At 31.7% G+C, this 27,691-nt stretch overlaps 2 protein-coding genes and 1 long non-coding RNA gene across 8 annotated transcripts; 1 reads left to right on the forward strand and 2 right to left on the reverse strand.

The window, feature by feature from the left end:
• Positions 1-1,268: 1,268 nt before the first annotated feature.
• LOC123891905 lies at positions 1,269-9,398 on the reverse strand. The gene is made up of 3 exons (XM_045941775.1): positions 8,457-9,398; positions 1,835-2,143; positions 1,269-1,433 (listed from the first exon to the last, which is right to left on the reverse strand). The coding sequence occupies exons 1-3, from the start codon at positions 9,396-9,398 to the stop codon at positions 1,269-1,271; spliced, it is 1,416 nt and encodes a 471-aa protein (XP_045797731.1).
• A 2,554-nt stretch (positions 9,399-11,952) lies between these two features.
• On the forward strand, positions 11,953-21,528 carry LOC123888594. Its single transcript, XM_045937671.1, has 14 exons — positions 11,953-12,276; positions 13,196-13,254; positions 13,535-13,652; positions 14,063-14,136; positions 14,736-14,804; positions 15,430-16,023; positions 16,901-17,436; positions 17,663-17,727; positions 18,834-18,913; positions 19,044-19,148; positions 19,357-19,496; positions 19,593-19,721; positions 20,500-20,652; positions 20,750-21,528. The coding sequence occupies exons 1-14, from the start codon at positions 12,123-12,125 to the stop codon at positions 20,886-20,888; spliced, it is 2,415 nt and encodes an 804-aa protein (XP_045793627.1). The 5' UTR covers positions 11,953-12,122; the 3' UTR covers positions 20,889-21,528.
• Positions 21,529-22,170: 642 nt separating this feature from the next.
• LOC123888596 lies at positions 22,171-27,552 on the reverse strand. 6 transcript variants are annotated; one of them, XR_006802217.1, is made up of 10 exons: positions 27,111-27,552; positions 26,735-27,016; positions 26,529-26,607; positions 25,967-26,031; positions 24,821-24,900; positions 24,498-24,560; positions 24,293-24,411; positions 23,656-23,715; positions 22,600-23,066; positions 22,171-22,481 (listed from the first exon to the last, which is right to left on the reverse strand). It is a non-coding gene; the product is annotated as an uncharacterized LOC123888596 (long non-coding RNA). The 6 variants fall into 6 exon arrangements; XR_006802216.1 differs by having other exon boundaries at positions 26,735-26,781; positions 26,911-27,548; XR_006802215.1 differs by having other exon boundaries at positions 24,503-24,560; positions 26,735-26,776; positions 26,911-27,547.
• Between the last annotated feature and the right edge of the window lie 139 nt (positions 27,553-27,691).

Below are 27,691 nucleotides of genomic sequence, written 5' to 3' on the forward strand. Positions count from 1 at the left end.
CTGTTACGGCTCATGTACCTTTTCCACCGTCCAGATATATGAATTTGGATCCTGTTCTATTTTTTTTCTTTCAGCCCTATATCTTCTTGTTAATTTATCCGTCGATTGTTACACAAATAAAAGAAAAAACATAGTAGAAGATAGAGAAAAAGATGGATCAATAGTCTAAATTAGAGCAGTACTGCTGAAGAAGATTCAAATCCGTGTATAATTTGGTAGTAAGTTGGTCATTAGTCACACCACCGGTAGGTACCTCGACTTTTTAAAATCTTAAATTAAAATTTGAAATAGTACAATACAATAAAATCACTTAATTGTTCATGAAACATACTAAGGGATTCAAAGACCAATCATAATAAAAATAATTACAAAATTTTTCCGAACGCCCAATAAACCATAACCATGAAATGAATTTGATTTGGTCAACCAATTGAACGTGGTTAGCAATAGCTCCCTGAAACACAATGTTATTACGAAGTCTCCAAATACACCAAGTTGTAGCAAGGCAAATCAAGTGTCTTACCTTTACTCCCTTTTTGTCTTTCAAAATGTCTCCAAAAGAATTAAAATGCTTCTACCTTTCACCCTCGTAACTATACTCATAGCCCAACCAACGGGAAATGGAGCTCCACACTTGTCTAGAGAAATGACAATTGTAAAAGGGATGTTTGCAATCCTCTAAATCAGTAAAACAAAAAACACACGTTACATCATGAGAATTGTTTAATATACCTCTATATGCTAACAGTGGAGTCTCCGAGTTTTAGGGGGCTCTGTGCAAAATATAAAAGTGATCCCTTAATAAAAAAAAAATTCTTTTAAAAAAAAAATCGTCGATTTAAATTGTATATAATACAAAAAAAACCACTCTTATTCTTGTAAACATATAAATTACCAATATTAAATCAAATGGGACAAAGAATACAAAACAATTATCTTTGTATATAACGTCAAAAAGGAACATCATAATCTAAGATTAAATTTTATGCAAAGATTAAAATGGACTAGAACTATATTTACGAGTATAAATAACTAATCTATCGATACTCATATGATATTTTATGAACATTAACAATATATAGCTATTACTTTAGGGCCTAAAAATTAATCAATTAATACACATATGATATTTTGTAGGTATAAATAATATATAACTAATATTATAGGACCGCAATTTTGAGTTGAGGCCTTCAAAATTTTGAGGCCCGATACCGTCGCACATGCCGCACATGTGTGCAGGCCGCCTCTGTATGCTAAATACACCTCGATCATAGGTCAGCCCCTATCCATTTTTCTTTCCAAAAGCCAATTCTTTTCCCATCTCCTAGAATGCTACTGACATGTTTTGGAAACCAAACCCCGTCTTCTATTTCGCCCACCTTCACCATATCCCTCCACCAAAACGAATCCTTAACACTAGGAAATACACCACCCTGACTCAACAAATTACCGAAATGATTCCCATAACGGAATTTCAATAAATCATATCACATCACTTCCGTATCCACCACACACCTCCACTTCCACTTGCTCAATAAAGATTGGTTAAAAGTTTTCAAATTTTTCACCCCTAAACCACCCTTATCTTTTGGTAAACAAATATGTTCCCATTTAACCCAACATAATTTTTTTTCATCCATTCATCCACCCCATATAAAATTGTGTTGTAGTTTTATAAGATCATTGATAACTCCTTTAGGAGCCTTAAAAAAGGAAAAGAAATAAAGCGGCAAACTAGAGTAGAAAGGACCGAATTTATCAAAGTAACTCTACCTCCAATTGATAGATGACGTCCATTCCAACAACTTAGTCTTTTTCTCATTGACTCTACTACCGGCTTCCACGTGATCAACCTTCTTGGATTGGCTCCCACCGGCAATCCCAAAAATTTAAAAGGAACTGTTTCTGCCCTACAAAGCAAAAAGTTGGCTGCAGCCTCCAGGAAATACTCATCAACATTGATCCCATAAAGCTTACTCTCCACAAAGTTGATCTTCATTCCGGAAACTAGTTCAAAGCCTCTTAAAATTGATTTGATAGTCCATACATTAGCCCACGATCTTTCACCTACTAACACTGTGTCGTCTGCAAACTGAAGAATTGGAAAGTGAATTGTATTAAATCGATTTAGATTAATCCTTAACTACAAATACACATCGATCATAGGTCAGCTTTAAATATTATTTTAGTAATGGATATTTTTTTATGCAAAACTTTGATTCTTAAATATAATAAATTAATCACTTCAAAATTATTTAATAGAGTAATAGCTTAAAAAAATAGTACTTGTTTGTTGAGATTGAGATGGTAGTATATGTTTGAATCAATGTGAAAGCAAATAAATTTATATATAAGATGGAGTATAAATTGGAATCTAGTTGTTTAGTTGACTAAAGAGACCAAGTAAGGCCTGCACTCTGCAGGCTTAGAGTAAGAGAGCCATATGTTATAGAGGACCATGATGATGACGATGCAAACATATTACCTACCTTCAAGAATAGACTATCACGACGACAAATATAAGTTTTATACCAAAAAAAAAAAGGTTATATGCATTCTTATTTTATCATTTTGTAACAACACTACAAAAAATATTGGGAACTTGCGACAGATCAGTAGCGGTCGATTGATAAAAAGTTGCGGCCATTCAACTCAAACCGTCATGACTTCTTAAATAATCCGCGACTTATTTTACTCTTATTCCCTCTTTTTTTCTTAAATCCGTAACTCTTGCATATCCTCTCACATTCAGATTCGTCTTCAACTTCGCTCAAACTCAGATTCGTCTTCCTCAAACTCATATTTCATCTTCGTTTCAGATTCATCTTCGTCTTTAGATTGTTCTTCTTTGAGATACTCGTGCGTTCAACCTAAGCTTCAAATTCGTTCAACCTTCAATCAAGCTTTGAGATTAGGTATTTGAAATTAGTTTATATAATTTGGTAATTAGGTATTTGGTTTATTGTATGTTTTGATTCATTTGTTTGAAGAAATTGGTAATTAGGTGTGAATTATTTGTCAAACAACTTGATTCCAAAATTAGTAACAATGTCATTCAAACAACTAGTAGTAACAATGCCGCAGTTGGTAAAAACTTAATTAAGCGCTTATTGATAAAATCTATGGTATAATAAGTGATTATGTACTAACTATTTTTCATGTTTACAGTGAAATTATGACTGAACTATTTTTCATTTATGTTATAAGTTGTTTTTATAAGCTATTATGGAGCATTTAGTGAAATAAGTTGAAAACAAATTCTGGACCTGTCATAAGCTAATCATATAAGCTGATACACGTAAGTTCAAATAAGTTGTTTATAAGTCAAACCGTACAAATTGTGAATCAATATAAAAAGGTCATTAATTTTTTTTATAAAAAAGGAAGCTGCGACAGTTTCAAACCGTCGATAAATCAATATTAAACATACTGGTGACGGTTCTAAACTGCCGCAAAAGGTGCAAAAATTCGCCAACACCTTCGATTTCCTGACGGTTTAAACTATTGTTGCGACGGTTTACAACTGACGCTAAACACATTGCGATGGTTTGTGCGGAGTTCCTAAAATCGTCGCTATATAGTACTAGCGACGCCAGGATTCACAACCTTTCACCAACCGTCGTAATATTATCTTACAAAGATGAAAACCTCAAACAAACTCAAGAATATGTGAAAATCACTTATTTAAATAAAAACGTAATTAGAAAAAGGATTAAGTCTAATGAATGAACAAAAGAAGAAACAAGAAAATTAGGTTTTCTTTTCTTTAAAGCGGCTCTTTTATAAATCGTTTTCTCCATAAAAAGTTGAAGAACATAATTCTAAATTTTATGTCCAAATTTTTATCACTTAAATTAATTATTTATATTCTACCAAAAATAAAAATAAAAATTAATTAACATTTTAAAATTTCACTAACAAGTGGCCACATGACCCTTTTATATATGTGGTGGTCCATGTGGAAGGAAAAATAAAAAGTTAAATATGTCTTTTGTTCCTACAAAATTATCGTATTTTATTTTTAGTCCTTATAAAAAAAAAGTGACATGTTTAAGTCCCTACTAAAATTTTAAGTATGCAGTTTTAGTCTCCATTAATTTTCAAAATTTTAAAAATTGTTTAATCATCATTAAATTTTTTATTTTTGAATAATTGTTTTCACATATTTATAGCACTATATAAAGAGTTTCTTTTTAAAATTTTAGAATTTTTTAAAATGAGAAGAATTAATTATAAATTTTTTAAATTTCAAAAGATAAAGGTGACAAAAATCTCGACATAGAAATTAATTTTTAAACACGTCTACGAAATAATCATTTAAAAATACACAATGATTTAACCGTAAGAATTAAAACTACGTGCATAATAATTTTTTACGGATTAAAATATGTTAATTAAAATATGATAAGCCACTAAATTTGATCTAGTGGTGAAAATTTGAGTAGTATATATAAGGTCATCGGATCGATCCTCGTTACCAACATTATAAAAAAAAAAATAATAATAATAATTTTGTAGGGACCAAACAAAGCTCGTTCACATTGTTGTTGAGTTGCCACAGCCCACACGTTTAGTAGATGATTGGCATTTGTTTTCAATTGTTTTGCGTTACTTTGAAAAATGTTGATATGTCGTTTTCCACTTTTCCTATTTTTTCTAAGTAAAATACTTGCATGATATTCACAAGGCTAAAAGCGTATATAAGTAAGATCAGATGATCTAAAAATTCAAGCTTAAATTTCATCTTATCTAAAATTTAAGTTTGAATTTTTTTATATATAAAAAATTAAAATTAAAATCGTCAAATCTTGATCGGACGGTCCAGATGCTAAGGGATCAATATGAAACTAATAAATAAGTTAAAAGACTAATTTTTAATACTAATTACTTAAGGGAGCAATATAAAACTAATAAATATGCTAAGAGACCAAATTTTCAATTTAGCCTTTAATTTATAGGAACTTTTATGTATAAAAAAATTAAACAAAAAATGTTAATTCATTTGTTAGCTAGAGTATAACTGTCTTTTACTAGTCACCAAAAGTTTAATTACATATCATCATGTATTGCGAATATTTTGATGAATAAAATGAGTTAATTTTTTTATGGTCAAAAAATAAATAAATTACCAAAATGTTATGTTATAGCCATAAAATAAAAATGACCATCCTTTAAAAAAAAAGACTAATTTATTAAATTAGTCCAAGTGTTAAAGTTTTAGTTTTCTTAATCATATGTCATCAATGATTTAATTTATAGGTACTACTTTTTATGTATAAACAAAATAAAAAAAATGGACTTTTTGGTGGGCAAATAAAAAAATGGATTAACAATTTATTTCAATATAAATATCCAGCACCTAAGTGAATATCTTTGAAACAGAAAATGGGGTTCCCTGGAGAATACCCTGAAGTCCATGTCCCTAACATATTCATTTACATTCTCTCATTCATTGCCTTCTTAAGATCCATCGCTATCTTGTTCATTTCCATCCTTGACAACTATTTCTCCTCCGCCTCTTCACCGGAATCACAGCTTCACCGTCCCACTCTCTCTGAAATCCTCATCAGTGAATTTCTCCCTGTCGTCAGTTTCAGTGACCTCGACGGAGACTCACCGGCGGCGGCTGTGGGGTGTGCGTTGTGTTTAAACGATTTCGCCGGAGAAGAAGAGATCAGGTGTATGGCGAATTGTAGACACATATTTCACCGGACGTGTGTGGACCGTTGGATTAATCGTGATCAGAAGACGTGTCCACTTTGTAGGACCCACTTTGTACCTTATCATAAAATGGAAGACTATAATCAACGCGTATGTATTGCTTCTCAATCTCAAGAATAGATGATCATGTTTCACTTTTTTGTTTCTCAACGCTAGCAAACATCTACTATGTTGTTGAAAACTAATTTTAAATTACGAACAAACTATTTTTGTTCATTATTTTACTTTGTATGACTAATTATTTAATGATAAATGTTTTTATTTTGTGTATGTATTTTATAATAAATTTAAATTAATATATTTTAGTTGTTGTCATTTTTATTTTTTAATTCAAATTGTTGTCATTTAGAAGATATTAAAAAAAATTAAATTTAATGATTATGTCAAACATAAGTCTCGTATATGAATTGGACATCTCAACAAATGATACCAAAGTGGTATGATCATTACATGAGTCTCGTATATGAATTGGACATCTCAACAAATGATACCAAACTGTTATGATTATTGGAGCAAAATATATATGAATTGTATAAATATTACATAGTATTATAGGATCACTTGTTAATAATGAGTAATACTATATGATATGCAAAATAGTATCACCATCCTAAATGACAAGAAATTTTGGAATAAGTCAAGTTAGTACAACTTATAACAAATGGCCAAGTGGGCTTAAAAAAAAAGTATAACAAGTGGGATGACAAACTATAGCAAATTAATTAGAAAGACAATGATAGATTAAAAGGCAATTGGGATAAAGGAGGACACAAAGGTATTAGGACATTATTGCATGGTAATTTACTAGGGTAAATTAGAAATTGAGTCAATCAAGCACAAAAGGGTTTTTTAGCGCTAACAAAATAAAGACTTAATTGTATATTTGGTCTCTAATGTTTGTTTTACGTTTTAAGTTGGTCTCTTATGTTTTAAATATTTTAAGTTGGTCCCTCAAGTTTCAAAAATTTGAATTAGTTAGTCCCTATTTAATCATCTTTATAGGACTAACTAATTCAAATTTTAGAAACTTAAGGGACAAACTTGAAACTTTTAAAAACTTGATGGACTTGAATCTTTTAAAACATAAGAGACCAATTTGAAACAAAATAAACATAAGAGACTAACTTAAAACCTAAAATAAACATAAGGGACCAGATGTGCAATTAAGTTGGCCCACCAAAGAGGAAAACTATGTCTTCAATTAGGCCCATCAAAGTGTTTTTGATTGAGATCTTCTTTTTGCCGCCATACCTTTTTTGCGCGCTCTACGCGATTCTATTTTTGCTTTTGTGCTATTTAAGTAGTGAATGTTATAAAAATGAAGAATTTTAGAAAAATGTTACCCGCTACTTACTTAAGTAGTTGACGTTATAAAAAACAAATATGGTAGGGTGTTTTTGGGATGTATCTGTTACTTTAAGTAACAAACATGAGTATTTTGATAAATTCGTAGCGCGAGAAAAGGGGTAGGGTGGCAAAATAAATCTCTTTTTGCTTTTGTGTAAGCTAAATGAAGATAATTTTTGGCCTAGTCGTTGTATTGTATCTTTGATTTGATTTCTCGTTGTACCGATAACTATTTGATCAATGAAATAAGTTAAGTTTGTTGTTAAAAAAAAGAGAAAATAATTCCAAACATTGATTTTCAAGATCCTTTGATACACCCATACTAGTATTAAACTATAAATCGCTCTAACATACACAAAACAAACTTAACTTAGCGCTTATAACAATCTCAAAGGAGTAATCTCATGCATTACACAATTATTACCACTTACAAGTGAAAGAACAAGACAGAGTTAGTGAGTCAAATACAAAGAACACTCAAATTCAACAACTGCCACTAAATTGCCTAGAGCAAGCAACTGCAGTGATACCAATGTGAGTATGAGACACACACATTTTTTCCTTTCCTCAGCTGAAATCATTATTTTTAGTCCATTGATGAACCTATATTGTCAACTACAGAGAACATTGTCTGTCTTGGCAATTTCATCAGTGGGAGCAATTATTGCTGGTGCAATTTATGGCAATAAAATATGTAGCACGAAAAAAAGATATTCAGATAAATCCCATCAATTGTCTAAAATTAAGACTCGAGGAGTACTTCTGGATGATGATGACGGCAACGATGATGATGAAAAAGACAATGGAAATCATAGCATGGTATCTGAAAGGGTTCACGGTGATACATATTTTGTCTTTCGAACTACATAAGCTTGTCTTGCCTCAAATATGATGCGCTTCCGTAGACGTTCTTTTTAGCATTAGAAATAACCTTCGAACAATTAAGCCTAGTTGAATTAATTGAAAATTGTTTCTTTCATGACAAATGAAAGCCAGAAGAAAACCAAACATACAAGATCAAGAAGCCTAAATTGGCCACCCAAGCGTCACTATTGATATAAATGGTGGGTGGCCCAGATCGATAGACTTTGGTACCAGTACTGATGCATAAGATCATCAGTCACCAAAAAAACATTTCATCTATATATACCTAAACCTCACATTACTGTAGGTATTATTCTTAAACTACAAATACCAATAGACCATAAAGACACCCCGATATGAATGTAACAAGATTGAAAATGCCGCAATTCTTATCATATAATGTAACTTATTAATTATATAACAAAACTTATATCCTCAGATACTTTCACAAAACTGAAGTAGCTCCATAAGAGTCTTTGTTTGCAGTATTTGATCTTCCTTTACCATGCGCCAGGAGTAGGTACCTTGTCCACATAAGTAAAATTCCTTGTCCTTCCACCACCTCCTCCTCCCTGGTTCCTTCTTCCTCGATTCATCTGATTCTCATTACCATGACGATATCCAGGGTTCTTAGACCATGACATGTTTTCTCTCTTTCTGTAATATCCATTCCAATTTCCCCAATTTCTATTCCCACCATTTCTTCCTTGTTGGTACTTGTTACACAAGTCACCGCCATATTGCTCCCTCTGGTTCCATCCCTGAGAAATGTTGTGACCATTTTGCCATCCATATTCTTTTGCATGCTCATCAACAGGAGAACGATGCCGTTCCCAAGAGTTTGTTTCATTATTTTCATGTTGGTTTGATTCCCATCCATTAGCCGCATTATTTGAAACAACTATGCGGCTCAAAGATGGGAATTGATCCTGAGAAACAATTTGACTATTTTTCCATTCATATTCTTCTTTTTCTTCTTCGTCCCCCCATCCCGGACCTGAAAAGGATTTATCCAAGAGTAAAGAAATCCCAAGAATCACACCATCCTCACCTTTTTCTTCCTTGTTTCGGCATACCTCTTCTTCTCTTTCCAACTCCAGAAAAAGTTTGTGATCAACACTTGCATTCCAATCTACATTGTCAATATAAATGTTAGGATCAGGCAACGGTATATCGCAGGAAAAGCCGTTGATCTCAGCCCAAAACCTGTATTTTGCATTGTCAAATGCCTCTTTGACAGCAGAGTCATCCCAATTTACCACATTGTCATACAGATACATATACCTCTTGCCTTCTATCAGCTTTCGCCATGAGACTGAACCAATCGAGGCGCAAAACTTCTTTTCCCACAAAGGTACTGACGAAAACTTATCATCCACAGGTGGTTTTCTGTTGTAAGATGAGAATTGCAAGTGATCATGAAACACTTGATAATCACTCATCCCTTGTTTTTTCCAACTACCCATTTCAAGAAGCAAAAATGAGAGACACATAAGAGATTATTGGGTAACTTTTATCGCAGACAGAGTAGAAGCAGGATTGGAAAACTATCAAAGTATTATTACTTTTATGTAAATTATTAAATGAAAATGATTGCAAAAAATGATTTAAATGATTATGTTTGATAGTGTTATTGAAAGTACTCGGATATGTTAAGCTTATACAGTAGCACAAATGGTAAGTAGTTTATACAATTGCCACAAAAGCAATAGTAGAAAATGAAACATTGTAAAGATCTTTTGGTAGCATTCTGATTTGGAATCAGATTTCTCACTGTTATAGGATACAACAGGTGTTGTGATTGATTTTGACCGATCAATCTCTAATCGACGGTTGAGATCATTTTACTTTGTAAAATTGTATTTTAAATTTGAACCGTCCAATCTCAAATCAATGGTCAAAATTGATTAGCGTGTGAAACTGTGTCATTATTTGACGGTGGTAAACCCGGATCCCAATGATTTCTTTTAAATAACAATAATTTTTTTTGACCAAATAACTTTTTGTATAAGCTAAAATTAGACTTTGCATCTTGAATTTATTACTCCTTTAGTCCCAAAAGTCCCTATCGACATTTTCCTGCATATTAAGAAAAGTAGATAGTGTAATTAATATGTATTTTTCGTGTATTATAATTATTAAATTGTCTTTTATGAAAAAATGTATTTATAATTGATTTTTCATATTTCAATGCAAATTGGTAGTGAGAATGAATTGAACACGTACTTGAAACCAATGGTACGTGGTTCGACTCCCACGGAAGGCAAAAACCCTAATAGATGAGGTGACAACCTACTAAACATGTAGAAAAGGGGCCCCAATTATAAATATCATATTAATGTGAGTCTTGTGACAATAATAAATATCATATATAAACACATTTATATATGTATTGTGTGATAATATAGTTAAGATAATATAGTTAATAATAATATATAAAGTATTTAAATATAGATGTAAAAAAAAAACATTTATAGATGTTATTTTAATAAAAATTTTCGAGATGGATTTTCAGTGCGGTGGATAAAATCTCGTCCACATCTCCAAACCTCTCTCAAGAGACTTTTTCCTCTATCTCCATCCCCACAAGAAAAAAAAAAATCTCATCTTTAGTTCATAAACGGAGTAATTTCACTTGCATATCCATTTACCGATCAAATTAACATCTAAATTGACTCTATTAATAATAATAATAATAAAAATAATGTAGTGATAGTATCTCTGTCACTTTTATTTTTTTACATATAGTATCTCTGTCACTTTAATATAGAGAAAGAAAAGAAATACGTATATATGTTGCTTTGTTTTTTCTAAAAAAAAATATATATTTTACTATAAAATACTTGAGGTTGGTACCATTCCATCTTTGCAGTGCTACCGAACTTTTATTTTCAGAAGGTGATAACTGATAATGACTTTTGTTGATTTTCTTTCATCATAATTCATAAGTAACTACATTACTACAATATGATTTTTGTCAAAAAAAAGGTAACTACATTACTACAGTATGAATTTTATATTAACATATAATCAAATTGAAAAAGTTATTTAAAGACCAAAAAAAGTATTGGAAAAGTCAACATAAGGCCTTTTAAATTTAAAAGATATGCTACAGCTACATAATTTTATTTTCTCCAACTCTAAGAATTTGATCTCGCTGTAAATAAGCAGGTCTTATGGATTTTGTGTTTAAACTTTGCTAGTATCCTAAAAAATAAATAAATAAAAATATTTTTACAAATATAAAATATTGTTTGAGGCTTTGAGCCATAAAATCATCTGTATTTTAAACTTAATTAGCATCACAATAAGCCATTAAATTTGATTCAATGATGAAAAATTTAAATAATATACTAAAAATTATAAGTTCGTGCTCCATTGTAACAAAAACTTAGCGCCATAATCTTATATTAAAATTTTCTATATAGAAAAATTATTTCCCCGCTCTTATATTTTTTTTGAAGAAGCCCCCTCTCATATTATTAACATTATCATTAGTCTTAGTCCACAATCTGATATTATTGGTAGAAAATAAAATAATCTTGGAGGTGTTTACCTCATTAGACTAGAGTCAACCCAAAATGAGTCTTGAGCTTGACTCTTGAGGGCTCCAAATAAAACATCCATTCATCTTCCTAACATAGATTTGGTGGATTTTGTTTTTGCTTATGTTTTTATTTTATTTATTTATTTATTTATATGGAAAATACTAAATTCACGGGAGACTAATTAAGCATATCAATATAAAAATTTTATCTTATAATATATTAAAAACATAAAAAGTCATACTCACTCCGATCCTATATAAACATTTTACTTTTAGATTTATTATATAATTAATGTATTTAGACTATATTATTATATAGATTATATAGATACATCAATTCTACGATAAATTTAAAAAGTTAACTTTTTTCTTATACTTCCTCTAGTCTTTGTTTATCGTCCAGATACATTAATTTTACTATAAGACGGAAAGGGAGTATTGCTATTACTGACATTGACCTTAGTTAATGACTCAAATCATCAATTTATACTACATTTGTTTCCCACATTGTCAGTGACAAACATTTTTTCAGTTTAATTATTTAATTAATTACTAGTAATTAATCCAGTAATCCCATTTGCTTCACTCACTCCTCAACAATTCATCGCTATGATCTGAGTCCTGTCTCAAAATTGACAGAAAGATGACTTTTTTCAATTTGATTCTCAGTGTTATGCTTCTCTTTATCCTACTCTCTTCAAATGGCGAACCCATTACTAAAGGTGAAACCTTTATTGTTTCAAGCTTCAGTTACCCTCACACTAGGCTCAGACCCTTTGATCTACGCTATATCAGAGGTTTGTAACCCCAATTCCCAATCACCCTTTTCTTTTTACTCATTATTATTTGCTTTATTATTGCTATTATTGTTGTTGTCTTGTGAAGAACCATTAGTGTGAATTTTAATTGGTTGCAATTCAATTTGATCTTACTTGCTTCATCTGTTGAGTTTGTGCACGAGGATTATAGAATTTGTCTGTTCTTATGTACTCCCTCCGGCCACATGTATCTGACCTATAATATAGCCGAGATACATGAGTTATTCAATGAACTTTTTTTATTTTTATTTTTAGCAAAATTGGTTAGCATGGCATCATAGTATAGTAATTCATCGACATCCCACCAACTATGTTGGCACCTCAACGAACCTAAAAAGTAAACTTTTGCTTATAATTGTGGCCGGAAGGAGTATTAGGGGGAATCTAAGAGACTGGCTACAGTATAGTGCTGTTTTTGTTGATGTTGTGCATGTGATTATTATTATCTGGCCATGAATTCTGTTTTTAATGTTAATTATTCTTTTATAGGAATTTCTGAGATGAATAAACAGGTTACTTTGCTATAGTTTACTATTGCTGTCACTAATCATAACACTGTAAGAACCTTAGAACCATATATTGACTTGAAACGTAGGATGCAATCTTATTTGATTGGTGTTTGTTTGATGTGTTAATTTGTTACATTTAACTAATATGATTAGAATCATTATATATGCAAGAAAGGGATAATAATCAGCTTTGTGTTTTAAAAAAATCAATGGGAAACAAATGTCAGATTGTATCTTAATAATCAGCTTTTGTGATTCGGCTGCGATTATGAGTACTTTTATTATGAAAAATTGTTAAAGATACGTTTTCACAAAAAAAAACCCTCATTTTAAGACTTTTGGAGTTGTGGATAATCTTACTTGTCTCTTAATGTTTTCTATTGCTTCAGTTGACTTGCCACCATGGTTTTCTGCAATGTCTATTGCACTGAACTCAGATGTAGACCTTGTAAGTATATCATATTCTTCTATTTTCATATCACTTGTTTTAAAATTCCTCATATTACATAAGGTATACATGCAAATGATATAGTTCTCTACCTCTTTGAGAAAAAAGTATTGTTCATACTTCATACGTCCTTTTAAAAATTCCTTCCCTTATGTAAGCATTAAAACTGTTTTTGTCGATTATGCTACATAAAAATTCCATGGCATGCCAATCAGGATGTTATCTTTCTGTACTCTATTAGCCACCTTTTTGTCATACTTCATATATACATTGTTTTCAGGATGTGTCTAGAATTGAAAGGGTTCCGATGAGCACACTGCCAATAATATGCTTTAGAGATGGAGGTCCTCCACAGCCAGATGCCTTAAACATAACATTGAAAGACTCAGCCGTCTCAGGTAGGAGAACAAATATGCACAGACGCTATGAAATAGTAGCCATGCTATTCTATATCTGTGTTGGACTTGTATTTATGTTGGATACCACTCGAAAATTATTGTTTTATCATAATTGTTTTTTTATTTTTTATTTTTATGTTACTACATGTGGGAATACCACAAAAATTGGATAACTAGTAGCATTTTATGATGTCTGCAGTGCCACACACTAACTTTAGAGTATCCACTCATTCCCCTAATTTAATATTTGTGCTTTCAATAATTTATACAATACTGTTTTTAATGTTTGCCGTCTAAGATTCTTATCCATCATCCGCTTGTTCTCCTTCTCATTATTATCTATCTCCCTTCTTTACAATAAAGAAGAGGCAAGATTTATTTTTTAACCTTTTGTCCCCCATTTTCTTCAGGGATAAATGGTTTAGATGTGGAGCAGTGCTTTCCTATGCAGAAAAATATCACTATGAAACTGACAAACAACCAGGTATTGTTTTTTAGGTCTTTTTTGTACTTGAAGGTTGAAGTGTTATCTTTTACTCAGTGTTGTTAAATAGAGGTTATAACAGCGCTATAACGCTATAACATACCAGAATTTGGACAAATCACTATTGTTCCGCTATATGTTTAGTACAAAGTGTTGTCAAATGGTGGCTATAGTGACGCAGGTGCAGACGCTACAGCATATCAGATTTTGAACAAACTGTTATTTTCTGCAATCCGCTATAGTCAACGTTGTTTTTTATTTGTTTATACTGGCATTGTTTCATCTAGCTCAATGTCTTCTTATGCTTATAATGACATAGATAAGTTTTATATCTTTAAGCCTATTAGACGTGAACTTCGTGAAGCATAAACAAAGCAAAAGTCCATGCTGCCGTGTGTTGAAGTTCAACTTTAGTTATAAAGAATGGAGACAGGATGATTAAAACTCCTAACTACTTGGTCATAGGGGTTCATGTCAAGGGCAAACCTGGTTTTATATAACTAACATCTATGTTGCTTGGGGATCGGTTAATTTCAAGTAATTTTTGTTTTGATCTTTTGTAATTTCTTGGACGGAAAACATAACAAATTATTGTTCAGATATCTCCAGGTGTTTGGTTCATTGGTCTTTTCAATGGTATTGGACCTACAAGGACACAGTCAAAGATGGTAAGCTTTATTATGCAAGTGTTATATTTACCCAAAATAATTCTGAATTTTCCTAGTATGCATCACTTATTGGAACAATTTATTATCTGTGTTCTGTCTTTTAATGCATTTGTATGCCAGAATGGCTGCCTTTGTGTTGGTGTAGTTATTACTTAGGGTTAGATACTTTTTTCGTCCCTACAAAAATAGAGAATTTTGATTTTAGTCCCTAAAAATAAAAATGGGATGTTTTCATCCTCACATAATTTTGTTTTATTTTTGGATATTCATAATACTAGGACTAGGATTTTCAGCAAATTATTTCTAGTCAACAAACCAGTGTATGCTCCTTGGGGTATAATTATTTCTATTCTTCAATATGAGCTTATGCTTTCATAAGTGGTTTTCCTTGTCTTATATACAGAGGGCTTGGCATTTGAACCAAATTCATTGTGCCATTGAGATAAGAAACTGTTTGGCATATCTATTTTCAAACATCGTTTCTATATGCTACTCACCCACTTTCACTTAAAGCTAGTAGAAATAGTTAATTTTGAAAACTTAGAAAGCGGAGTAATCGCCATAAGAGACTGCTATTTCTAGAAATGTATGTAGCTTATAAATAATAATATTTCCACCTCCGCAGATTATCCGAGGTCCAGCATACTCCTTCGCTGCCAATATAACTGTGGAAGCATGTACAAATTCAATGATGATGGGAGATTTCTGTAATAGTCCTGTTTATCCATTTTCATGCACAACTTCTGATGTCAATAATGCTTTGAAAGCTACGACGGTGATCAAGCCAGTGTTGGAAAATTTGATGACCTGCAAAAGTAATTTTAAAACTTCCTGTGCTCATGAAGGTGTACCAAACGTCTTCTCCTTGGATATAATAAATGTGGCAGAAGCATTTACTGTTACAGCAAGTGATATCAAATTCAATATTACGCCTTCAAACAATACATCTGGTGCAAATGATGTTAGTTTAATGTGTTTTGTTCGCCATGGTTCAATGCCTTCAGTGACTTCGTATGATTACTCCAGTGATTTAAAGAAAGTGCCGTTGGTTATTCATTCACCATTAATTGGTCGTTGGTACATTACTATCGTACCAATCAATCTTATAAAGATGCAGGATAGTAATGTAACGGTTTGCTATTCAGTCAAATCTCACGTGCTTCAATGCCCACTTGGGAAGACAGGACCAAATTGTACAATGGATATCTACATGCTTCAGGTAGCACTCTTTTCAAGATTTATTCTGCCTATATTTTTTCTTTAAGGTGTCACGTTAAAAATTTATTTATAATATTATGGAATGGACTCTAAAATTTCTAAATGTGATAATCCTTGGACTACAAAATAACATTTAAGATTACAAGTAGAATGGGTAGAATCAGGATATGATCAGATGTAGTCTTGTCTTGTGCAGTACAAAATAGAACATAAGATATTAGAGTATCAGTATTAACTTTCTGTCTGAAAATTATAGACGCTAATAACATCTAAAGAATGCAACTCAGCAGATCATCGGCAATAGTGCATTTCTTGACTCCTTTGTTGGGCTAAACTGAGATTCTTTTTAATATATTTGAGATTTGAACTATTTTATGCCAATGCTGAAAAATAAGGCTTAAAGAAATTGTTCAAGTTATTAATATTACTCAGATATTAAAGTCTGGCTGTTTTTTACTAAGTGCTGTGTGTGTGTAATACTCCCTCTGATCCAAAATTATATGAAGGAAAAGAAAAATCAAAACCAATGAAGTTATTTATTGATGTAACCTTTTGAATATTTTTCCAAATATACCCTCATAAAAAATTATGAGACATTTAAATACAAAGGTTTTAAATGAGGCTAAAAAAGTTATTTAAGCAATAAATACATCTTAGAAGTTGTAATTTTTTCTTATAGATAAGACTTAAAAAATCTTCAAAAACTCTCTTATAACTAGGACCAGAAGAGGTAGTAGGATTCTAGAATATTATTTTTTCTTTATTTGTTGGCATTGATTTAATAGCACCCTGGGGTAAAATCAGTATGGCATCTTGATGCTAGAAGGTATTTACACACTGGAATAAATTATTCACAAAACAAGAATGGTTTTCTGCAGACATATGTACGGAGAGGTCCAACTCCCTTTGAATCATACTATTTACCGGTCGGTGCTGGAACATCTTATGCTTCTGCCAATTTCCCTCTTGAACCACTTTTGAGTAACTCGTCATACAATGGAGAACCTGGTAACATTTGGACTTACTTACTTTTAGACATTCCTCGTGGTGCAGCCGGAGGAAATATTCACGTACAACTATCCTCGGATGTGAAGATCGATTATGAAGTTTACGCTAGATTTGGTGGATTACCATCACTTATTAGCCGGGACTATTATTATGCTAACAAGACAATGAGAAGCAATACATCTATGTTTTTCATGCTATACGATTCAAGTGATGACAAGATCAATTTCTATATTATGTATGCTAGAGAAGGAACATGGGGTTTTGGTCTTAGACATCTCAATACCAGCATCGTTCCTGCTAAAGGCCCAACTGTCATGTCTCTTTCGCTTGAACGGTGCCCTAAACATTGTTCCTCTCACGGGGACTGTAAATTTTCTTTTGATGCAAGTGGCTTGACATCATACAGGTTTATTTTAAACCCTTTGCTTGTTCATAATTTATCAATTATGTTTGCATTTCATCGGTTTCCCTTCCTGTAAATTGCTAGACAAGAGCCGTAAGGTAACATTTGATAGACAAGAAAATAACAGAACATGAGTGTTTTTTTGGAGATAAGATTATATATGTTTTCCATTTGTTCCCCTATGTATTAAGGAATTCACTATTTTAAGTGTTTACTTTGTTGTCCTCAGCTTTTGTTCTTGTGATCGAAACCATGGAGGCATCGACTGTAGCGTTGAAATTGTAACACATCAAGGTGCTTGTTCATTTTTTAGATTGATGAAGTTAGTGATTTTATTGCCTTGTAGTGTTTAATATTTACTCATATAACAAACCAATTTTATTATTCTTGTTGTGTAACTTATTAGGCAAAATTGTCTTTTGGTCCTTTATTATTGTCGTTTTTTTTTTGTCTAGTTAGTCCTTTATGCTCTTAAATGTTTACACCGATAGACCTAACCTTACTTTAAAAAAACTTTTCAAATTCAAACACAATTCTCCAAGTTTTCTCAAAGGAATCATTTAAGAAATCATGTAATTATTGATGGGTTTTGATCGCAATGATCATAAGGATAGAAACCTCTCAATTTATAGAAAATAGTTCAACTAGAAAGGATTTTTAGTGAGACATTACAGGGTTCTTGAAATTAAGCACAAGATTCATTCTCTTAATTCAGGTCATGAAAACTCAATATATTCTTGGTAGCAGAATTTAAAAAATCATTGGCAAAAAATATTGAAAGGGCAGTTAGATCCAACCGTGTAAACATTTACAAACATAAAGGATTAATTTGACCCAACAAAGATAAAAGACTAAAGTGATAAAATAAATTAAGATAAAGGACCAAAAGTGCAACTTTTCCTATGTATCTTTTATGGATGTAGGTATGTCCAAGTCATGCACGAACTTTTTTCACCATTGGATCAATAAGTCTCACCATTGGAACAATATGTCACATCACATCTCATTTGATCCAATGGTGAAAACAGCTTGTGCATGGTGCAAGAATTGTCTCACTTGTGCACATTAGACAAAGCCCGTATGTATTATTAGTTTGTTCGATTATTTGTCCACTATTATACATTTGTAGTAATTAATTTTACAAATGCATATGTGTGTGTGTGTGTGTTTATTAGCTATTTAGTAATTACTTAATAACTCGTACTTATAAGTTAAATTCAACCCTTCAAGAGAGTTTGAAAATTTAATTCTAGATATATACAGTTAATATCCAAAGATGCTGCACTCCTCTTTGTCTATTCATTTGTCAAATATATGTATTTGCTATTGAATATGTATTCACAATATGGCATGGAAGACATATTTTTATTCTCAAATCTAGTTACTGAATATTGGTGCAGGGCACGTACGACAATCTTTTTTTCTCATTGTCTCCAATGCTGCGGCCATACTTCCTGCCTATTGGGCCCTTCGGCAGAAGGTGGTTCTTTTTCTTTACCTTTTTTACTCTTGGTAACTCTTTTTTTTTTTGACAAATACTCTTGGTAACTCTTATCATCTGGTTATGTAGATTTTTGTATGCAAAATCCACAATATCTTTTATTATGCAGGCATTAGCAGAATGGGTTTTATTCACATCCAGTGGAATTGCTAGCGGACTATATCATGCTTGTGACGTAGGTGCCTGGTGTGCATTGAGCTTTAATGTCTTGCAGGTTTGAGCTTTCCCCCTGTATTATCTCTTTCTGAAAATATATAAAAAGCGAAGATTTTGGAACTAAATGTTTTATAAGTGGTGTAGCTATTACAAGCTTCAACAATCATTTGTAATTTGCTTGTCAATTGGAATTTGTGTTCTTAAAAGCATGAATTATATATTTTTGCTTCTGGGAATTTACAATAGCTACATATCAATGTTTTCAGTTCATGGATTTCTGGCTCTCTTTCATGGCTGTGATTAGCACTTTTCTTTATCTAGCTACCATTGATGAAGTATTGAAGAGAGCAATCCACACAGCTGTAGCTATCCTTACTGCCCTAATGGCCGTAACAAATGCAACTCGGTAAATGAACTAATAGACTCAATATGAACAGACATATACTCACACCATAAAAAATGTTATAGTCTTGTTCATATTTATTCATGGTGAATTATGCAGGTCTTCGAATGTTGTTCTTGTGATGGTGATTGGTGCTCTTGGTCTCCTTATTGGATGGGTTATAGAGATGTCAACAAAGTATAGGTCCCTTTCCTTTTCAGTTAGATTCTCCTTTGATTTCTCTCATAGGTAAGTTCTCTATATGAATGGTAAATTTGTTTTGAGTACAACATTATATTATATTGGTTTACATCCAATCCAACATAGTAGCAATCGATGGCACTGCTTTATTTTCATACTTTGTATTCTTCATTCACGGCCTATTCGTGTTTAGCCATTGTTGTCAATCAACTCTCACCCCCTCCGACCCCCACAAGTTTAGTGGCTGATCACAGCATGATCTATCTTAATACTTATGATAATGGTTAGAGCTGAAAAGTAAGCAATGCTAGCTTTAATTTTAATAAAAATAAAAAGTTTAAAGGAACAAGGAATGTGGTATTGGAAGTTGAAGATTAAATAGTTGAATGGTTTCCTTCCTTACTACCTTAAATCTCATCTGGGTTAATCCTGTCAACCACCAAGTGTCTTCAAGAGTAATTGTCAAATGCTGAGTGATGGTGTTGAGTATGGTTCATAGTTGTTACAGATAAGTGGGCGGGGTAATGTTGTAAATCTAGACCGTAGTATTTAAATGCAAGTTGTACATTGTAAACTCTAAGCTTGAAATAATAGAAAAGAGTTGCAGCTGTTCTGCAGTCGGAGATGTGGACACAATTAGCCAAACTTCGTTATCAAACATTCTGTGGTCATTGCTTGCTTTTTTTTGTATCTTTATTCTTTTGAACCGGGGTTGCTGTTCTAACAAAAAAATTTGCTTATGTTAAACTACAATGTGCTCGAAGATGGTCTTGGAACACTGCTGGGTTCCTTAATATAACTTATAAGCGATGAATTTTACTTGCAGTTTGCACGTGATAAAGCGATGGCTATGTAATCTTGTTGGGTCACTTCTAAGACGGTACCACTGGCCTTTTGCCTTAGCTGGTTTTTCTGCACTGTCAATGGCAATAGTGAGCTGGACACTCGAAACCAGTGAAAGTTACTGGTTTTGGCATAGGTATTACTACAGTATTACTATTGTTATTTCCCTCTCTTAATTTTTACTTTATTACTTTATCTCTCATGTTGCTTTCTTTTGAAATGTTTTTTTACAGCTTTTGGCATATTACAATATACACATCTTCTTTCTTCTTCCTTTGTTCAAAAGCAAATATTGTGGATAGTGAGAATCAACTACCCGCAAATGGAAACTATGAACTGACCCATCAGGATTCACTTCCAAGAAATGGTTAAAAATAGAACAATAATATATATGGAATAGGTTGGTGTAAAAAGGGGGACAGAGGTGAATAATTTTTGGTTTTTAGATTTCTTGTGTTTAAGGCGAGTTCATGCGAAGGTTGCACAAAAATGTGTGACCACCGGTACTGGATACGAATTTGTGTATGTTCGGTTTATTTATGGTTGAGAAACCGTGAAGGTACATTTACTCTCAAAGTATCTATGGAGTTCATCAAAGAAAAGACGTACATTCGCAATGGAAATCGATGTATAGTGCCTCTGCTGACTTGGATAAGAAGTCATCCTAGGAGTCATTTGTGAGGCTGATAAGAGTGATGAAGCAAAGCAGTCTCTTGTAAATTCTTTTCAGCATAAGGTTTGTTTATGCCATTCTTTATAGAATATTTTACCCTCACAAGAATCAAATTAGGGATAATTTTTGGTCATGGGATAAAGAGGATTATCTTATGTAAGCTGTAACTATAGTTTAGAACAAGACTTACCTTTGAACTGTATCATACTAGTTAGGAACCCGTGCAACGCACGGGCGAGGACGATTGTATATCTGATTAAATACAATACTTAGACAATTGGTTGTTAACATAGTTAGATAATTATAATTTACTTTAATAAAATAGTTAGATAAATGTTAATTAACATAATACAACTATATTATAAGGAAAATATAATACAAAATTTGTCTAACATTATAAACATAAGATATATGCAGAAACATAATCCTTTCGGGAAGCCTTCCCTTCAGGTGGCCCTAATTCATTTACCTTATCAATAGTCTATACTATAGTCTCTCGTGTTATAAGAATTGAACAATAAATAGTGACAAAAAGTGAACAATAGTCTATACTATAGCCTCCCGTGTTATAAGAATTAAACAATAAAGAGTGACAAAAAATTTAACTATTAACGAATACAATGAAATAACACAGAAAAGAGGAACAAATTGCTTGATTATATGATTTATTTATATATAATATCAATAGTCTATAATATAGTCTCCCGTGTTATAAGAATTGAACAATAAAGAGTGACAAAAAATTTAACTATTAACTATACAATGAAATGACATGGAATAGAGAAACAAATTACTTAATTATATGATTTATTATATTATATATAATATCAATAGTCTATACTATAACCTCCCATGTTATAATAATTGAACAATAAATAGTGACAAAAAGTGAACAATTATCTCTATTGATTAAACTTTATTGAGTGCTTTTGATTCGGGCACTATAAAGGAAAGAGTGAAAATAAGGCAACACTAATAGAATGTGCTTAATCTCTATTTAATTAATATATAAGTTGAGACAATATACAAATAAAAAATGCAGTGTACATACTTTAATAGTACGCGATACAATAGAAATTGAGATAACTATATCATGAATATACAATAGAAATTGTGTATATCCTAGTTGCACTCAGGCTTTAGCTAATCTTCCACAAACTCTAGAGTTTCCTTGTAGTTGGAGAACTGGTACAATATCAAGCTCGTGTCGAGCTTTTCTGCTTGTATATGGCACATTATGTGCACTAATTACTTGGTATTGGATATAAAGTCCTGACCTATTTAATCTCATGCTTCATGTGTTACATAAAATTGCAAAAATTAGTGTTTCAGTAGGGATTAACAAAAAGCAGCCAAAATCTTAATCTAAATACAAAACAGAAAACAATGATAAGGGCCAAATTTGCTCACCTAAAATCACTCTTTAAGGTCGCAGTCCCGTCGAGATGAACTAAATAATAAATTCCAAGCTTGATATTGAAAGCTACTCCCATGTTTCCCTTCAGCGTGTATACACTTTAACCAATAGATCTTGAAAGACATCAACAATTGTTGAACCTCGCAATACAACATTGTGAAATCAAAGAGTACACACATAAACTATTGAAGCAAGAGTTCTTAAATTATGGAGACTTTGAAGTAACTAAAAAATCTAATATGCCTCTTTGGAATATTGGCAGGATCTTCCTTTATAAACCTTCGCCTATGAAATAATCATCTATTTTGTACCCCCCATTGCATTGCATTACACTGTTCACTATACCATATTTAAAAAAAATAGAATTGAAAATATTTGATCCCATAAATCAAATATGGAAGTCTCCACTTTGAATTTGGTGCCTCTGGCAGCTTGAACTTGAAGGTGTGCCATGTGTTACCTGCAATGATGTGTGCATTTACAAACATAGTTAGCCACAACTCTCAACCACACCATTGAAAGTTAAAATGTTTATTAAAGTTAAAAATTAAAATGTTTAATCAAGAAACATACATACATGCTTATTTATAGTTGCAGCCATGATTATGTGGTTAAAAATTATGCAGGCCGGATCTTGGAGTTATAACAGAACTGAAAAGTGGTTCAAAGTGCTCTTTAATTTGTAAAAACATTTTCAAAGTTAATTCAAGAATATTACTTTCATCAAAGAGAATGAAACAATGGTAACACTTTCTCAGCCCTGTCATAAACAATCTAAAAGGCTCATTGGCATTATGTAAGTGCTCACATCCAAATCCATCAAATTTCATTCAAGCACTTTCCACATTTTCATTTACTGTTGCCCAATTTATGATCTTTTTTTAATATCAGAAAACTGATAATTGAATGCCCAATAATTTCAAGAAACTAAAAATTAGGTAAATAATCTTTTTACTTGATAATAGATTAGGGAAATCTCCGAATAATGTAGAGAAGTTCAAAAAACCATTCCAGGATCAACAAAAATGAACTTAGAAAAGAGGACTCACCCATTTAAGAACCACCAAAATCATTACCAAATCCTCATTTACAAATTAAGACATCGGCAACTGCAACATACAGAGCAACATAGCATCAATGAGATTGGTAGCAGAATCAAATCAAACAAATAAAGAACCATAGAAAGCTTAATCATCACTATATAAGCACTTTGGCTTTTATGTTCCAACACTATTTACTTGAGTGCTTGCAAAGTGAAGTCTTTCTTTTAAGTGAGGCCTTAAATATTCAAAGTGAAAAAATCATTCATAAATTTATAAGAAAGCGAAAGTTATAGAAATATTCATAAACTAAAAAATAATATAAGAATTAGTTTTTGCATCAATCAACATTTCATATAATATATATGCATAAATTGTGATCCAATGAATCACCAATAAAAATCACAATGCAACTTCGTAAAGGTAATCAACAGTTACAACATAACTACATGTCTTTTCTCAATGCATATTTATCTCATGAATGACCATTAACTTAAACAGAATAAAAAATCACAACTTTGATTTATAGTTAAATAGTTATATTCATATGAATGAAAGATCTATATAATTGATGTACGATAAGAAACTAATAGAAGTTGGAATCAGCTTGTTTCTTTCAATGTGGTCATGTTAAGTAGGTAATTACCTTGATTAAAAACTATACCATAAACAGATTAGTGGAGAGTACACACACTTCTTTGATATAACTTTTTTAAGCTTATGTATTAAAATAATGAACAAAGTGAAAGCATTAGACACTTCCATCTGCACATGAATTAGAAGCATTTCAGAGGCAAGGGTTTCAAAATAAATAAGGAACCATAAATGTATTATAAGCATAAGTCTATAACCTTACGCAATCCCTCAAAATTAGGACCTCGAGCAAATTTCTACCAATGCAGCTGCCAAGTTTCCTGAGAGAAGAATTCAACTAACAAATTTAGGACCAGTGTAAGAAAGAAACACACCACCATAAGAACCCAGCAGACCACCTCTAAAAGAAGCTTCATGTAAATAACAAATCAAAATAAGAAAAACATATAGTAGTTATCAAACTCTAATTCTAAAACAAAAAAGTAAAGTCAAAGAAATACAAAATTAGGGATTAGAAATACAAATGAAATAAAATAGATGGCTATTAAAAATTAGGTATTTTGAAAAAGAAATAGTATACCCAGAATCAAACAATAACATTGTCGTCGTTGGGCCGTGTGCTCTGCTTCATCGATCTTTGTCGTCGTTGGGTTTGTGAACCTGAACAAACAATAACATTCCCAAAAAAAAATTAAAAATCAGAATATGAAATTAAATCATGAAAAAAGAAAGGGATTGAGAAGCAAGTTAAAACCTTTCTTATTGACAAAGCTGAAGAAGCATATACCCAAAATTTGAGGAAAAAAGTTGACAACATAGAAAACCATATTAAAAACACGAAAAAGATAAACGTTGTTTTTGAAATTTTTGGAGGGGTTTTTGAAATTTGAAAGCATGATGCATTAGTCAAAGTTTGCAGAGAACACTTAGTTTTTCACCAAAATGGAAGTTTTTGTTGAAGATGGAGAGAAAGAAGACATCAACAAAGCAGAAAGGGAAGAGAAAGATTCTTTCCTTTTTCTTTTTTTTAATTTTTTTTTTCTTTTTTCTGTTATATTGAATTTCAAAATTTGCAAAACACATTCAATCAAACTAACTTATTACTTATAAAAAAGTTTATAGATTGAATCTGAAATTAAAATTTTGAAATAAAAAATCTTATTAAAAGTAATAGTATATAAGTTTGGTTTTCTCCTCAACTAAAGTTTACAAATACCAAATAAAACAAATTAAAATTGATACAAATCTAAAAAAAAATTGAAATTTAACAAAATCAATCATATTATTGAAGTGGAGAAAAAAATCCCACTAAAAACTCCTAAAAAGTAGGGATTATTAGCTAAAAGATAGAAACAAATCCTAATAAATATGACAACTAAGCAACAATATTTTTAAAAAAATAGAAAGAGGAAAATAGAAAAATATGCTAATCTAAATTGATAAGGAAAAACTTTTCACGTAGACATTCAGGCAGTCCAACATTTTGAGTCACGGATGAAAGAGGTAAATAGAAAAAAGTTTCATTTATGGAACAATATATTTACCTAATGTAGTCATATGCATATAAATCATTGTGCTTATGAAGATAAAAAAAAAAATAGAATAAATTGTACGTACTCAATTTGATTTAACATGTAAAACTAAAATTAAATAGAAAAAAGACCAACTATAACCTGATTCAAAACCACAAAATTTATCCTCCATTTTCTAATAAAAAACAACTTACCCTGAAGATGTACACTACCGTAAAGCACAACCAACTCAAATAATTTCACTTGAAAATAAAATTACCTGCAAACCAAGGGACCAAAAGTCACAAACTAAAACAAACCATGATACACAACACATAAAACCACTTACTCAAAATAGAAACACACAATTAGGAGGAGAACATGCAAGAAATTTGCAGATATGATATGAAAACAAAACAAATTAAAGAAATTGGCAGATCACAGTAGCATTTGGGATCAGAATATATATGCAAACTAAAAAATGAAGTTGAATCATAATATTTGACTAAACCCGCATGCCACAGTAGCATTAGGGATTGAAACAACATTTTATCTATATAAAAATTCTTATCAAAGAGAAAAACCTTCAAATGAAATGCTCCAATAAAAATAATCAGGGCATTTTTAGCTTTGGATTAAGATAGTATTGATTCTTACCAAACACAAACTTATATAGTCAATCAAAACAATTATCTAGTGTAACTAACTTTTCCCTCTAATAACCACAACCAATTGAAGAACAAAAAAAATGAAAGTAAGAACATAAACAGTACTTACAATCAAGAGGCATAGTGTTGCTATATGCATAGTATTCTCTCTGATTAATTCTGCAATAAAACTACCCTAATTTGTAAACCTGAACAAACAATAAAACATTCCAAAAATAAAATAAAATCAGAATTGAGCAATAAATACTTAAAGAAGCAACATCAAATTGAAGGAAATAAAATAAAACAAAATAGAATTGATCTGGAAACCCTTACTTCTAAGTTTGAGGTTGCCGCCGCCTTCATGGTGCGTGATACCTACGCTTTAGGGATAATGCGATTCGGGTTTCAGAATGAAAAAATTTCCATTTGATGAGAGAACTTGAAAAAATAAAATAAAGACAGGGATTAGAAAATTAGGGATTTGAAGTAGATTGAAGAAAATTGGGGACCTTTCCATTTGAAGATGCTGAAGAAGCCACCGGAGGATGCCTTTTGATGTTCTTCGATAATGAAAAAAGAAAGTGACGGCAGGAAACGTGGTGAAGGATAAGAGAGCTGATGAGAGAAGATTTGAAACCCATGATAAAGAAAGTGAGTTATGATATTGAAGAGAAGAGAGGAAGAATTTGAATTTTGAAATTGATTCAACCACATGTATGCAGACTCAGGTTTTTGGATTCTAGCCTGCAAATCTGCTCTACATGAAAGGGACGCTCAATGAATGTCTTTGTTGCATCCATAAGTAATTGAAACTTTTTGGTTGTGAAAATGGTTTCAAATTTGTTAGCCAAAAGAAGAAGAGGAGTTCTGCTTTGCAGAAGTATGAAAACTACGCCTCATGATCTTCCACTGTCCTATTTTGTCTTTTTCGATTTTTTTATTGTTTTCAACCAAACCGGACCGGGCTTGTTTGGGCCTTAATGGACTGGACTCTTGTTTATGGCCCAGTAAGCGATGAGATGAATGGAAGGGAAAGAAAATTCAAATTCATGGCCAAAAGAAGCAAATTTTTTCAAAATTTTCCAGCTAGGATTTGTGCAGATTGTATGTGAGATTGACATGTGTCAAAAATTACCATTTAGCTGTGTTCTTTTTGTGTAGTTAGTATGATTAAGAGAGAAGAGATAGTGTAGTGTGATAAAAGGTACTCCTCCCCCATAATGTATATTATCTACTTCAGAAGTTTTTACAACTTACTCAAGATGGCTATTTTATAACAATGTAAACAAT

Source organism: Trifolium pratense, linkage group LG6, assembly GCF_020283565.1.
Source record: "Trifolium pratense cultivar HEN17-A07 linkage group LG6, ARS_RC_1.1, whole genome shotgun sequence".
Classification (NCBI taxonomy): domain Eukaryota; kingdom Viridiplantae; phylum Streptophyta; class Magnoliopsida; order Fabales; family Fabaceae; genus Trifolium; species Trifolium pratense.

Excerpts from the sequence above, each read along its gene's own strand:
- LOC123888594 (XM_045937671.1), top strand. The coding sequence starts at position 12,123 with ATGACTTTTTTCAATTTGATTCTCAGTGTTATGCTTCTCTTTATCCTA. Across the intron at positions 13,255-13,534 it reads TGAACTCAGATGTAGACCTT|GATGTGTCTAGAATTGAAAG; the intron begins GTAAGTATATCA and ends CATTGTTTTCAG. Across the intron at positions 18,914-19,043 it reads ATTGGGCCCTTCGGCAGAAG|GCATTAGCAGAATGGGTTTT; the intron begins GTGGTTCTTTTT and ends TTTATTATGCAG.
- LOC123891905 (XM_045941775.1), bottom strand. The coding sequence starts at position 9,398 with ATGGGTAGTTGGAAAAAACAAGGGATGAGTGATTATCAAGTGTTTCAT. Across the intron at positions 2,144-8,456 it reads ATTTTACTTATGTGGACAAG|TTAAGGATTAATCTAAATCG; the intron begins GTACCTACTCCT and ends GTGTATTTGTAG. Across the intron at positions 1,434-1,834 it reads GGTTGATCACGTGGAAGCCG|GGTGGTGTATTTCCTAGTGT; the intron begins GTAGTAGAGTCA and ends TTGTTGAGTCAG.